Source organism: Rattus norvegicus, chromosome 6 (genome assembly GCF_021556685.1).
Source record: "Rattus norvegicus strain SHRSP/BbbUtx chromosome 6, alternate assembly SHRSP_T2T, whole genome shotgun sequence".
Lineage (NCBI taxonomy): Eukaryota > Metazoa > Chordata > Mammalia > Rodentia > Muridae > Rattus > Rattus norvegicus.
The window spans coordinates 34108856-34123255 of NC_141539.1; the positions used below are offsets into that span (position 1 = coordinate 34108856).

Below are 14400 nucleotides of genomic sequence, written 5' to 3' on the forward strand. Positions count from 1 at the left end.
AAAGAAAAGAAAAAAAAAAAAAACAAAAAAAACTGAGTTTGCCAGATTTGGTAGCCCATGCCTGTAACCCTGGCACTCGAGTGCTAAGGCAAGATCAGTTCAAGGGCAGCCTCAGCCACACAAGATCAGTTTAAGGCCAGCCTGGGCTACATGAGACCTTGTCTCAAACATCAAATAACGAAGAAAAGGTCGGCGAGATAGCTCAGTGGTTAAGAGCATTTGCTGCTCTTGCAGAGGGCCAGGGTTTGGTTCCCAGCGTCCACACTGGGCAGCCACAACCACCTGTTACTATAGCTCCAGGGGCTCTGATGCCCTCTGCTGGTCATGGCGGCAACTACATGCATGGACACCCAGGCACAAAGAGGTACACATAACAGAAATAAATCTTCAGGAAAAACAACAAGTAAAAATAGAAATAGTGTAGTCTTTTCTGTGTGCTGGAGTTTGTCCTACCAAGCTGAACTGTCTTTATTGTGGAGACCGAAACCAAGTTTATTGGACTCCTGGGTGGCGGGTAAGGAGGCAAAAGGAATGGCAAGAGGTGAGGATAGCAAGAGGAGAAGTGAGTTGTTTGTTTTGGGGCTGGGGGCGGCCCTGATCTTTACAAATTCATCGAGCACTCAACGTGGTGCGGGGTCTATGGAATAGTGGCTGGAGCAAGAGCTGTGCTTAACGGCTTCTCATCAGGGGACTCCAGCGTGAGATGATGGTAGGCCACCCATAGGCTCATATTACCCACCTGGTAGGAGTAAGCTCTTTGTTTGCTTTTAAGACAGGGTCTCAGGTTATTCAGACGGGCCTCAAACTTGTTATATAGCTGAGGACTTTGATTCTCCTGCTTCTTTCTATGTCCCCCTTCCTTCATCACCATACCCAGCTAAATTTGGTTTGTTTTTTTTTTTTTACTTTTTTTTTTAAAGATTTATTCATTTATCATATGTAAGTACACTGTCACTATCTTCAGACACACCAGAAGAGGAGGGCATCAGATCTCATTACAGACGGTTGTGAGCCACCATGTGGTTGCTGGGAATTGAACTCAGGACCTCTGGAAGAGCAGTCAGTGCTCTTAACCGCTGAGCCATCTCTCCAGCCCTAATTTTTTTTTTTTTTTTGGTTCTTTTTTTCAGAGCTGGGGACTGAACCCAGGGCCTTGTGCTTGCTAGGCAAGCGCTCTACCACTGAGCTAAATCCCCAACCCCAGCTAAATTTGTTTTTGAAAAAAAAAAAAAAACCCCAATGAATCTTCCCCAAAGACAGAGACCCCAGAAAACAGTAATTCCTATTATATGGTTTTATATATATCATAGAATTTCAGACTATTTCACAATTTGCAAAAGTGGCTGGCCTCTGATGGTTCCATGTCATCCTCTGTCTACTGAGAGAAAAAGTGACCTTAACTCCTGTGAACAGGGCAGATGCTGGATAAATACCTGCTTAAGAAGTGGCCAGACAGGGGTTGGGGATTTAGCTCAGTGGTAGAGCGCTTGCCTAGCAAGCACAAGGCCCTGGGTTCGGTCCCCAGCTCCGAAAAAAAGAACCAAAAAAAGAAGTGGCCAGACGGTGCTCAGCCTCCAGCCCGCCCATTCGCACTGTGTCCGGTGTCCACTGGAGACTCAGATGCCTGCATCTGTATTCCTGTGCTGGAGCTCTGCCATTTAGCAAAGGGAATGTACTGGCCAGGGTAGGCAGGGCTTCCTGATGTCAGAAATCTTTGAGGAGGATGCTTTCAGAATCAGGTCTCTTGAAGGTGGAGCAGTCTGGAGTACAAGCCTGAAAAGGTCCAGGTTCAACAGGCAAGGAGCTGTGGGGCAGAGTTCCCGGACAGACAGAACCTGAACCATCCCCTCAGGGGATGTCACTAAAGTCTCCACCACAAGGGAAAATGCCCTGAGCTAAGTTGCTAGGATATACTCAGGGGCTGGATGAAGAGAGTTCCAGAAAATGCAGGTTTCTCCTTTCCAGCTCACAGAGGTCCCCTTAAAGTTCAGGCAAGGCTGTAGCTAGTCCTCCTGAGGGAAGAAAAGAAGCCAAGGAGGAAGAGAGAGGTGAGGTGAGGGGGTGAGGTGAGGGTCTCCGCCCCGTCACAGAGTGCCACAGAAGTTTCAGTGGCTGTTCCATGTCTTGCCAACAACTCCTCACTCAGCTCCGTTACAGCCATAGCCCAGTCCCTTCTGAGTCCCATCAGTCAAGTCCCCTCCTCTAGGCATTGTAGAGTGAAAGTGTGACCTCTGGGCCCTTTTGCTGCAGGCTGACGTTATCAGCTATGAGACGTGAGTAGCTGATGATAATACTACCGTGTGTGTCCTGTGCAGACATGGACACCCGCATGTGTACTTGTACGTAGGAACATCCCCAGGCCAGATGTGAGTTGATGTGCAGCATACCCTCCCTCAGTACCCTCAGGAACTGTGCTGAGCTCCTGGGATACTGGGATTCGTGTAACATATCCTGTAAGCTTCCTGCTCTATCCTGGGAAAACCTTGAAGACACACCCTCCATGGAGCAGGATGTGTCGTAGGGGAAGGGCAGGCGCAGACAGCCACTCAGCAGTCATGGGGAGAAGAGAAGGAAGTGCCCAGGCTTTGGCCCTGGGCAGACAGTGATTCTCCTCCGAGATGGAGACCAGAAAGCAAAGCCTAGGGGAGAGGAGGAGCCGCACCAGTGAGCCAAGTACAACCATGCAAAAACTGATGTCCCAGGATGTGGAACCTGACAGAGGTGCAGGGTAGAGGGTGACAAAACACCAAGTGTGAGGTGGTCTAGTTTTTATAAATAGATGGGGTATAAGGAAGATTTGGGTGTCCCCCACATCTCCAATCCATGAGGTATCCCAAGAAGAAGACTAAAGGTGAAGACTAGAGATAGATGGACATCCAGGAACAAAGAGAGTCATTGAAGCTAAGGCAAGTGACCTGAAATCAGGAGGTTTAGCTGGCCAGTGCGGCAGGACCTACAGGCTGCTGTTAGCTGTTGAGCAGTGTGTGTGCATGTGTGTGTCCCTTAGGTTGTTACCCCTGCCCATGTGTACCCACGTGCAAACACTGCCCACCTCCGAAGGCTTAGCTGGGAGGAAGTGTCCTGGCTTGGAGTCTTGGGAGTGGGGCCAACCAGGAGGATGCACAGACCAATAAGGATCATACAGGTTGGCACAGCACCGATGAGAACCTTGAGCGTGACCACCACTTCTTCTGCTTGCTGGCAGGCTCCTGCCTCATACCCTGCGAACCTGGAGAAATACCACCGGCTCTCTCATTTCGTCAGCTTTGCTGAGCATTCCCCTTTGGGTGCAGAAGCCACAGACATGTCACCCTGCCCTCTCCTGAAAACTGACTTCTAGCTAGATTAGCCTATTATGCAGGACATATGAAAGGCCAGAGAGGAGTTGGGACCCCTTTAGTCTGGATGATGGAGTCCCTTGCACTCCATGGAGTAGAACATGCACTCTAGAGTCATAGGGGATCTAGGGCAGAGGCTCTGACCTCCTCTTCCCATCCCCCTGGTCTTTTGTGCTTTTGCTATACCCCCTGCCCTGGGACTGACCCCAAACTGAGGGTAGAGATGCCCAAGGCGCCCGCGCCTGACAGCTTGGTGAAGAAGACATAGGATGAGTAGAAGATGGTCTCCACGCCTGGGCCATGCCGGTGCTGCAGCTGGAAGTCATCCACCACATCTGGCAGCATGGACCTAGGGGCAGGTGCATGGAGTCAGTACTCTTCACTTTGAAAACCAGCAGACAGCCTGAGAGTCCTCAGGAGGGCAGAGATGTAGTTGGGAGTCCTCTCTGTCCAGAACAAGCCCACAACCATCCAGCAGTATATCTGTGTTCCCTTCTGTTCCATTGTTGGCTCCTTCTTGAGAGAGCTCGAAGGAAGCAACTGGTGGCCCCACAGGAAACAGGTCAGCAGGGGGAAGAGAGACTCCCTATGGAAGGATATGAGGCTCCCAAGCCCCCATCCCGTCATCCAGCCTACCAAGGTAGCAGCAGGGACACAGCAATGCTCACGCCAGAGACAAAGGCCACAGCGTAGGCCACCGGTGCTGAGGGCACAGCAGCCAACAAGATAGAAAAGGGCACCATCACCTGAGGAGACACACCTGTGAGTGGATCCCACACTTCCTGGCTTGCTTTCTCATTAACAAGCTCAGCCTTGGCCATGATAAGCCCTGCACCTGGTCCTGGGCTAGGCCCAGCAGACACAAGGAACGTGGGTCTAGCCCTGTTAGGTTCAGGCTCCATGGTTACCTCCCCAGCCACCCTCAGGCCTTGCTCCTTGCTTCACTCACACAGATCCCCAATGCAGATGTCCTCTTCCCAAATCGCTGGAGAACCCACTCCCACAGTGGGGTGCTCAGCACAGCCGAGACCTGTGAGCAGACGGCATCATCCCACCATGGTCCTGAAGGTCACACCTTCTCCCACATCGCAAAGCCCTTGCTTTTAGGTAGGACACCTAACCATAAAAACTGTCTGGTTTGAACCAGTAGCTATTTTCTTTGAGCCTGGCCCCCAAATCCTTCCTCTGCTGGAATGAGACTAAAACAAAATGTGGCCATTAGAACTTTGGCCATAGAGGTTCCCAGCTCAGGCTCCTGACAGCCCCAGCCTCCACCTCTTTGGTTCCCTTACCAGTATGGTTAGCACCAAGTTCTGGACGTGATCTTGTAGCTTAGAGGCGTGTGTACAGAACAGGACAAAGTAACTTTGTTCCACCTGAAGGGTTGCCCAAGAAAAGGTCTTATGAAGTGAATGGCAGGAATTCAGAAGTCATGTGTAAGAAACAGTATCCAGCAGGGCCTCTCCTTTGAGTCCTTGAACTCAAAGGGCACCCCCCCCCCAATATATATGAGTCATTTCCACTGCACTGTCTCCATTTGCATAGCTAAGATCAAATGGACTTTACTAGACTTTGGGTAATAAGAGGATGCCATACCACACACCACCAACTTCCCAGAGGGCCCAGTCACATGAGCCACATCCAGGTTTTTCTTCTCAGCACTAGCCTCTCTCGGTCCACAAAACTAGGTACCATGATGCATGCTTGTAATCCCACCACTTGCACAGGGGCAGGAGAATCAGGAGTTGATGACCAGAATTAGCTACATAGCAAGTTCAGGGTCAGCCTGGGTCATTCGAGACTGCATGCCAATTTACAATAAGCATGGGCAGCACGATCCCTTGGCCAGAAGTACCTGGACAGCAGCTGAGATGAACAAGAAAGAGACCACCAGGTTCAGGTAGGGTGGGTGCCGGGAAGTGATGCCCAGGCCTGTGAAGAAGCTCAGGCCTTGGCCTGAAGCTGGGGCAGAAGGGTCTGCAAAACAGGACAGTGGTACCTGGATTAGCAGGGTCCAAAAAGCAGCCCCCAGGAGGAGTCCTGCTCCCAGCTTCTGCCTCTCATGCCCTTACTGTACCTCTCCCTACCTGGTTGCTCCTTCACTCCTAGGCACAGCAAACTGCCACACACAGGGTAAGTCAACGCAACCACAGCGGCTGCAATACAGTAGAGTCGAGCCTGCAGGACAGGACAGAACTGCACTGGGGACAATGTTTCCAGCCCAGGGAGAAAGGCACTGGTACGGTGCCAGCAGAAAGAGCATTCCAAAAGCTCGAGGATGCTGGCTTCCTCTCCTTTGGTTTACTCTGTTAGGTCTGAGGGCTCAGTACAGTCTTGCTTTTCTGCTGACTCTTTGTTCCCATGTAGAAGGAAGCATCCACGCGACCAGAGGTCAGTGTGCTTACGGCCCCATCTTACTCAGCAAACAGGCACAGCTGCTAACGTCTGGGTCCTAGACCCTGAGGTTACAATGAAGAGTAAGTTGCCCCCGTCCACAATAAGGTCTGGGCAGTGGGGAGTTAACAATGTGATGTATAGGAACCCATATGAACTACAAAGAAAATAAAAATGCAGATAAAGAGATGCTTGGGGGTGATAGCCAAGGAGGGTAGAGGGGGCTTCTGGGAGGACCAGGCGGTGGGTGCGGAGTGGCTTTCCCAACTCAGCTGCACGCAGTTGCCCTGGCCTCACCCGGGAAGGCCTACTGTCCTTGGCTCTGATAGGCTGCTTTTGTTGTTCTGAAATTGATGGCAAGTTTGTATGTGAATTTCTTTCTTGTTTTTGAGACAGGCTCTTTGTGTTGCCCATGCTAGCCTGTAACTAAGTAGCCAAGGATAAAGGGATCTTCCTGCCTCCACCTCCAAGGTGCTGGGTTTACAGCTGTGAGCCATTATACCTGGCTTAAAGATGCTGACGGGCTTCCTTTGTACTTGCTAGATAACTCAGTGGGTAGGCAAGACTACCCACTGGGCTGTTGCTTTCTTGTCTATTGGTGGTCCGTTCCCCCTCCCGCCGCCCCCCCCCCCCGCCCTGCCCTACCACTGAGCTAAATCCCCCCCCCTTTTTTTTTAAACAACATCTCACACACACTGAATGTTTCAGGTTTTTGGAGACAGGTTTCATATGGCTCAGGCTGGCCTCGAACTAACTGACCAAATATGTCCTTGAACTCGTGCTCCTTCTGTCTCAGTCTCCCAGGTGCCAGGATCATGGGTGTGCACTTCATGCTGGGTTGTGGTTTTGTTGTTGTTATTTGACTGCTTTTGGCCATGCTTGGTGATTGAACCTATTTAGTGCCTCATGCATGCTGGTCAAGCACTCCACTAGTGAGCCTGTAGAGGTTTTCCACCCCCCACCCCCTTTCTCCCTCCTTCCTTCCTTCAAGGCAGGCTTAGTGGAGAGCCTGCTGGGTCTTGGGGCTTGTGAGTTCAGCTAGAGAAGTAGGAAAAGGGTGAGTGTACAGTCAGCATTCCCGCTCCCTCGCTCGCTCGCTTGCTCGAGAGGAAGAAAAGACAGAAGAGCATCCCTGTAGGAAGCTGTTGACCTCAGAGGGGAGAGGGATCCTGGATACCTCAGACACTTACTACATCTGGGGAGACAGCAGTACTCGTAGGGTGCACAGTACCCTCACATCTATGGGACCCATGGGCACTGGATACAATGAGCCCGTGGACAGTGGCTCCCATCAGTGTTCCTGCCATCTCCATGGTAATCCCTGGAGACAGAGGATGTACAAGGTGACACGGCAAACTGTAAGATCTGAAGGACAGCAGCTCTCAGCCGGTACACAGAACAGTACTCACGGTACGCTGTGGCAGAGTCCCGCTCCCTGGGACTCGGGGTGAGGATCATGGTGAGCGCAGTGTAGGGCACCTGAAAGAACTGGGATGGCCCCTCAAAGGTTAGAACAGCCCTCCCACCTATATTGCTACTCAAGGGCTGTTGCCCTCCCCTGCCACGTGACTCTGTAAAAGCCAGCAGCCACCTTGTCCCATCCAGGTTCCTAAAAGACCAAGTCATCTTAACCTGAGAGCTAAGGGCTCAGAAGTAAGGGCTCTGAGCAGAACAGCAGAGGTAATGACAGGCTTCCGAGCAGAGTCCAGACCCACAACACCCTTACTCTGAATGATAATCTAAGCTGGCAGTGAGGCTCACCAGAACAGGGCCTAGGAGGAGAGGTCTCACACTTACCGTAGCCAGGGCCTGGAACAGGCAGTAGAAGCTGGTGTACCAGAGCCCGCGCAGGCTGGTGAAGGGGGGCAGGAACCACAGGAAGAAGTAGGCCAGTGCGATTAAGGGCATGCAGCCCAGCACCCTGTAGAAGCAGAGCTGAAGCACATGCCTACAGCATGGGGACCAAGGACCCAAGAGAGACAATGTCACCCTGCCTCTGCCCCTGGAGAGGCCATGGAGCGGAGGCTTTTAGGGAGCCATGGAGACTGGACGAAGAGAAGTGATGGATGAAGGGCATTCATTGGTGGAGAGACTCTGGGGGGTGGGTGGTAATGGTGGTTACTTAGTGGTAGAGCACTTGGCTAGCATATATCAGGCCCTGAGTTTGACCTTCTCAAGCACAAACTGGCTCTTCCTCTAGGACAGCAGTTCTCAATTTGTGGGTCATAACCCTTTTGGGGGTCAAATATCCGACATACTGCTTAGGATATGTATGTTACAATTCATAACAGTAGTGAGATTACAATCATGACGTAAACAAAGTTTTAGTGTTGGGGTAACCACAACATGAACTGTATTCAAGGGCCAAAGTATTAGGAAGGTTGAGAAGCATCGCTCTAGGGCCTGCCAGCCCAGTCTCACCGTGCTGAGCCACAGGCAGACTTGGGAGCCCTGGGCCGTCTGATGAGTGAGGGACAATCTGTAAGCTTGTCTCTGAGCTACAGAAGGAGTTATGCTCTAACCTCACTCATCTACACTGCAGAGGCTTGTCGTCTAACCATCCACAGGTATCAACTAAGAAACCTAAGGCAGTGACAGTGACACAGAGGGCAGGAGGAGTTTCAGCACCAAGGGACTGCTCACCAAGGCATTAGCCGTCCAGACCCTGTCCTTCTGCTCTTGTTGATGAAGAAGCCAGCCACAGGGTCCGCAACTGCCCCGGACACCTTCCCTCCGAACAAGGCAAGTGACACCTGGGCAGCGGGGATCTGAAACCATCAAGAGGATGGATGAATACAACCAAGGGTCTACAGTCTGACAACACAGCCGGCCAGGATGAAGATCTGGGAGCTCATCTCGGGACAGAGCTGTGGCGGAAAGGGTCCCTGCCCAGGACATGATTCCAGGGACATCAGAGCCACCGAGGAGATGGGTAACATTGATACCTGTGCAACTATCTGTTGGTTTGCTTTTTGTTTTTGAGAAAGGACAATGTTTCTCAACCTGGGTCATGACCCCCACATATTCTGCATATCAGAATACATTACAATTCACAGTAGTAGCACAATTACAGTCATGAAGTAGCAATGAAATAATTGTAGGTTGGAGGTCACCTCAGCATGAGGAACTGTGTTAAAGGGTCTCAGCATTAGAGGCTGAGAACCACTGAGATAGGGCTTCATGTCTCACGTTCTTTATGTAGACAAGAATGATCTTGAACTTCCAGCCCTGCCTCTACTATTGGGATTATAGGCTTGCCCCACTGTGCCCATTTCATGCATACTAGGCAAGCACTCTACCTGTTGAACTACATTCTGATCCCCACCTTACTGTTTTGAGACCGGGTTTTATGTAGGTTGGTAAGGCTGGCCTCAAACTAGCTATGTAGCTGAGGTTGGGTTTGAACTCCTGATCCTCCTGCCTCTGCCTTTCTACAGGAATGCTAACATTACAAGTGCATGTCATTATACCTGACTGTTTTCTCATTTTCCTAGCACAAGCAGGATGTAGTGAGTAATTTTGAAGAGAAATGCCCTCCGTGGCATTTTATGTTGTTGTTAAACTTGGGTCAAAGGGCTGTCTACCAGAACTGAAGTGGTAGCATGGGGTCAAATAGGGTGGAGAGGAGATAGAAAGTCAGGGGGCCACAGGCTACAGCCCACACTCACCTGGGCCACATCAAGTAGGAAGAGCTGTAGGTAGAAGGCTGAGGCGCTAGAGGCCACCTGGTTGGGGATCCCACCAATGCCATAGCACACCTTTGTACAGACTGAGAGGCGACCATCTCTCTTGTCCTGGGGGAGACACAGGAACTAACCCCTATCCGTACAAGAACAAAAAGCTCCCCATATCCATGACTTCTGTAAAAATCTTGTATTCCCTGATGGCTTGAGGACTCTGAAATCTCCACCTCATTTTGCCCCCAAGTCATCCTTTTTTTGTTTTTTTTTTTCTTTTTTTCGGAGCTGGGGACCGAACCCAGGGCCTTGCGCTTACTAGGCAAGCGCTCTACCACTGAGCTAAATCCCCAACCCCCATCCTTTTTTATTAGATATATTTCTTTATTTACATTTCAAATGTTATTCCCTTTCCCGGTTTCCTGTTCATAAGCCCCCCTCCCCTCCTCCCTCATACGTGTGTTCCCTCCCCATCTCCTCCCCTTACTGTCCCCCGACATCCCCTGCACTGGGGGTCCAACCTTGGCAGGACCAAGGGCTTCCCCTTCCACTGGTGCCCCAACAAGGTTTCTGCTACATATGCAGTTGTAGCCCTGGGTCAGTCTATGTATAGTCTTTGGATGGTGGTTTAGTCCCTGGAAGCTCTGGTTGGTTGGCATTATTGTTCATATGGGGTTGTAAGCCCCTTCAGCTCTTTCAATCCTTCCTCTAATTTCTCTAAGGGGGTCCTGTTCTCAGTTCAGTGGTTTGCTGCTAGCATTGACCTCTGTATTTGATATGTTCTGGATGTGTCTCTCAGGAGCGATCTATATCCGGTCCCCCCCAAGTCATCCTATGGGGAAGTGAGAGAGAATTGAAAAACAGAATTCTAAACCATGACCTCTAAGTCATTCCAGGGGGAAGTTCTTCCTTGCATCCTGCCCCCATGCTTTCTGAGTCAGTGATCAGAGTGAGTTGTGGGTCCCAGTGTGATCTTGAATTAACCCATGACACTTTTAGGATTTGTTTGTCTCTTCGGTCACGTGCAGTTGTCCTGCCAGCTTCACAAGATGTTGTGATGATCGTTTGATGTTTGGGTTTATATTACATTTGTTTTGTGTGCGGGGCAGATGTGTATGCACCATAGCACACACATGGAGGTCACAGTATGTTCTCTCCTTCCACCATGGGGACCCTAGGTATCAAACTCAGGTCATCAGGCATGGTGGCAGGTGCCTTTACTCACTCAGCTGTCCAGTGTTTGTGACTTTTGCAAGCTACCTGTTGATTCCCTGGCATCGACCATGATGGGAGTATGCATGCTGGAGACACCAGCAAATTTTACAGACGAGAGCTCTCCTCCTTCCTTCTGGAAAGGCTGTTCACCAGCACAGCAGTATCACAAACTAGTGTGAGAGCCAGGAACATTGACTATCACAGTCCCTCAGCCATCCAGTGGAGTCTTAAGTGTCTGATTGCCAACAAACAGCCCCACGTGATCTAAACACAGCTTAGACCATCTCTGAACCCCATTTGTCACATTGCATTAAATAACTGCTTGGTGACTCAGGTCACGAACCTTGGTCATCCTTGTTCCTCTTTTGCAATTCCCCTGCTCCAGCTATCAGGTAAACCCTCTACACAGTTTCTCTGCTGCTATTCTACACTCCCTGTAGCGACCAGTGCTCTTTGACTATAAACCAGACTATGTCTGCTCTTTGCTGAAAACCCACAACTTGTCTTTATTGCCTAGTGAATGCCCAAGTCCTCATGATGGCCTTCTTCACCCATTCCCTCTCTCCCTTTAAATAGCTTTCTTGGTGGGAATTTCTTATTGTTCAAACCCTTTGGGGCTGGGGATTTAGCTCAGTGGTAGAGCGCTTACCTAGGAAGCGCAAGGCCCTGGGTTCGGTCCCCAGCTCCGAAAAAAAGAAAAAAAAAGAAAAAAAAAAAAAAAAAAAAAAAAGAACCAAACCCTTTGAGACCATTGCTTCTTTCAGGGTTTTTGTATTTCTCTTTCTTTTCTCTGGAAGGTATACCTGTTCTTTCAGGAGCTGACTGCTCACCATTCAGGTATGAGTTTAAAGGTTTCTTCCTCAGAGGCAGTCATTCCCGGACAGCCCAGTTTGCCCAGCTGTCTGGTATACTCTCTTACTTCCCACTTCTCCCCACCACCACGTAAGCTGAGACCAGAACCTTCTCACTGTGGAGCCTCTAGAACCTAGGCACATAGTAGGTGTTCTTAAAGCAATGTCTATGAAGATGCTGTATAGTATTCTATCTTCAAACAGTGCTAGGAATCATTTGTTTTCATCCTTTGCCTGGGGACAGAGTGGGGCGTGCAGGAACTAGGACTTTGTCCATTTCAGTATCTTGTAGACACCACCACAGGCAGGCTGTGTGGAAGGGAAGGTCTCCCAAGATAAGGCATATCGCAAACGTCACACATGCTTCCTACCCTAGGAGGAAAACCACACTCAAGTCTAGGTGTATTCTTCTTCTGACATTTGTGTGACTGCAACTTCCAGAAAAACTTAACAGGCAGAATCCAGTGTGAGTGGATTCCCATTCTTTAATGAGTCTCTTGTTTTACCCTAAATGGGCCCGTGGAGGTTTGAGATAATAGAAAGGCCATCACAACAAATTCCAGCTGAAACTGACATGAGACAGACTCGAACCTTCTGAATAATGAATGCTTGGTCTCCTTAACCCCGCCAGTCCTGTGCAGTCCATGGAATCTGTACTTTCCAAACCAACAAACTGGCTGTGAGACCTGCTGACCTTCAGTTTCTTGACAAGCAGAATGCAGACATATTAGACATCATAGCATTACTAGGGTGATCAAACACTGCTGCTTGATGGCAGTCTTAGGTGTCTTTTATTTTTCCATTGATATCACATATCTCTAAATCCTGAGAAATGTGAGGTTCCAGAGGACCCTCTATCGCACCCCACTCCCAGTACAGGAGTCTTACCATCTGAGACCCTCTGCCCCTGGGCCACATCTCTTCCTCATTCACCTTTCTTAATTGTTAAGGAGATGGTTCTTATTAGTGTTTCCAGAACATCAAGGAATCTTCCTGCCTCAGCCTCCCCAATCAGGTGCTGGGGCTACAGGTACACTTAAGCACGGGGGTCTCCAATTGAGGGCCACTTTTTTTTTTTTTTAAATCTAAGGTGCCTGAAAGTAACACTGAGTCAAGGAAGGCGATGGAGGTGTAATCCATTGAAGTTGCAGAAATAGCTTGGCTGTGGAACTGATATAGGTTCTGAGTTTAGCATGACAACAGCCCAGTGGCTCTTAACTTCTCTGGCATTAGCGCCAGCCTCGATATCACCCAGCCCCAGCCCCATCCTCAGAGAGAACACAGAAGGTCTAAGAATACCTTGGGTTTCCATCTGCCCTCTACCCGCACCTCTCAATCCTGGGCATCCGGAGAATCCTCTAAGGAGAACTTGGTACCTAGGCAGCACCAGGATTCCAGAGGAAGGTTAAGTCCACGGGAGCTGCCTAGAGTTTGGGGAAAGGAGGCAGCCCCCTTACCATCTGCCAGGGCTAAGAGGCCTCCAGGAGGACCTGCAGTCAGGACACTAGAGATCCTGCCTGCCTGCCTGCCTATTGAGTAAAGCTGTTATTTCACGCCTGGACCCAGGATGCCTTCCTATTTTCTCTGGGTTGTCCCAGTAGCACCAAACTGCGCACTGCCCAACAATTGAACAAACTGCGGTGGTAGGTGCCTTTCTTCCCTGCCCTTGGGAGGGCCGAGTAGCCCGGCTTTCCTCTTCCCACCCTGGCGCTCACCGAGCCTGGCTCCTGGGTGTGAGGCTCTGCGACTGGAGCCCGGGTGGGTCCGTGGGGCACCGACATCCTGTGGCTGCTCAGCTCTGACTGCTGTAGCGGCGCGGGGACTACCGGGGAGGCTGGATGTGGCCAAGTGGGCGTGGTCCCAGTGTGCAGGCAGCCCGCCCGCCCTGGAGCCCTAGTAGCTATTGCCACCTATGGTGGTAGTGTGGGGGTATAAGAGGACCTCGAAGCTTCCAGTCGCCATACACCTGGGAAAAAGCTGCCAAGTCCTCAGGGACGATTTTGTTTCTTGGCAGGCGTTATTGTAGACAGAAACCCTCGGCTAACCTGCCTTGGGTGAAAGCCAGCAAATAAATCTATTCTTTAAACGAAGCAATACACTTCACTTGTTCAGATTAAAAATATGGCTGAGTCCCAAACTACACATTTCCCAGGCTTTCCTATAGGTAACTTGCACCTACATCTGCACGACCAAGTCCTGGCCTGTGAATGATGTGTGGTTCAATACCCCAGGAAATACTTTCAAAAGGCAAAGGACCTCACTGTATAAAACCTAACAAGAAAATAGTGACTATCCTTCCTTGTATCATCAGACTACTGAAACAATGGGCCCTGAAAATTAGTCAACCCTCGCCCCATCCCAAGGCGGGGGTGTGTGTGTGTGTGTGTGTGTGTGTGAAACCCAAAATTCCTCCTGGGAGAAAAGGCCCCAGGCAGTCAACTTCTTAAGAGAGTTCCAACGTGTCAGCTTTGCTGGACTGCTGAATTACACTCTTGGGATTTGGGAGGCCACTGGATCTTTGGATTCCTTTCCTCAGTGTGCTTGTTATGGTCTAACCTCATCCCAACTCCCCCAGAATAGCTTTAGCCATTTTGTTCCATGCTTGCCAGTCACTGGCACAGAGAAGTCATTTGGCTCAAGGACATGCTGACCACATACCCTGTTTTGTTCTGTATATTTTGAATGTTCTGTATGAGGTTTGAATCTTAATTCCATAAAGCTTTACATAGCCATCAAATCAAAGGTCAATATGAACTGTTATGTCTAAAATATCTTGTTCAGAGGGGACCACTGGGCAGTCCTTCCTGCACCTACATATGAGCTCACTGTGGTTTTTGTGGCTGACATTGAAGAATGCTACTAATAAGCCAATAGGTTATTATAATGCCCATGCTCTGTTATGTCAATGTTCTGAAATTCCCTGTT

The 14400-nt window shown here is 50.0% G+C and overlaps 1 protein-coding gene across 6 annotated transcripts; it reads right to left on the reverse strand.

The window, feature by feature from the left end:
* Positions 1-1279: 1279 nt before the first annotated feature.
* Mfsd2b (MFSD2 lysolipid transporter B, sphingolipid) lies at positions 1280-13370 on the reverse strand. Of its 6 annotated transcripts, NM_001446925.1 has the most exons (14): positions 13191-13288; positions 9401-9526; positions 8376-8500; positions 7530-7653; positions 7142-7220; positions 6923-7053; positions 5426-5516; positions 5194-5315; positions 4631-4714; positions 4288-4368; positions 3975-4084; positions 3544-3687; positions 3053-3229; positions 1280-2012 (listed from the first exon to the last, which is right to left on the reverse strand). In NM_001446925.1, the coding sequence occupies exons 1-14, from the start codon at positions 13254-13256 to the stop codon at positions 1988-1990; spliced, it is 1485 nt and encodes a 494-aa protein (NP_001433854.1). In that variant the 5' UTR covers positions 13257-13288; the 3' UTR covers positions 1280-1987. The 6 variants fall into 6 exon arrangements, 4 of the variants coding, with proteins under 4 accessions (NP_001433854.1, XP_087410377.1, XP_087410378.1 ...); XR_015622083.1 differs by lacking the exon at positions 6923-7053 and having other exon boundaries at positions 1282-2012; positions 13191-13327; XM_087554251.1 differs by lacking the exon at positions 9401-9526 and having other exon boundaries at positions 1282-2012; positions 13191-13323.
* Positions 13371-14400: the final 1030 nt, after the last annotated feature.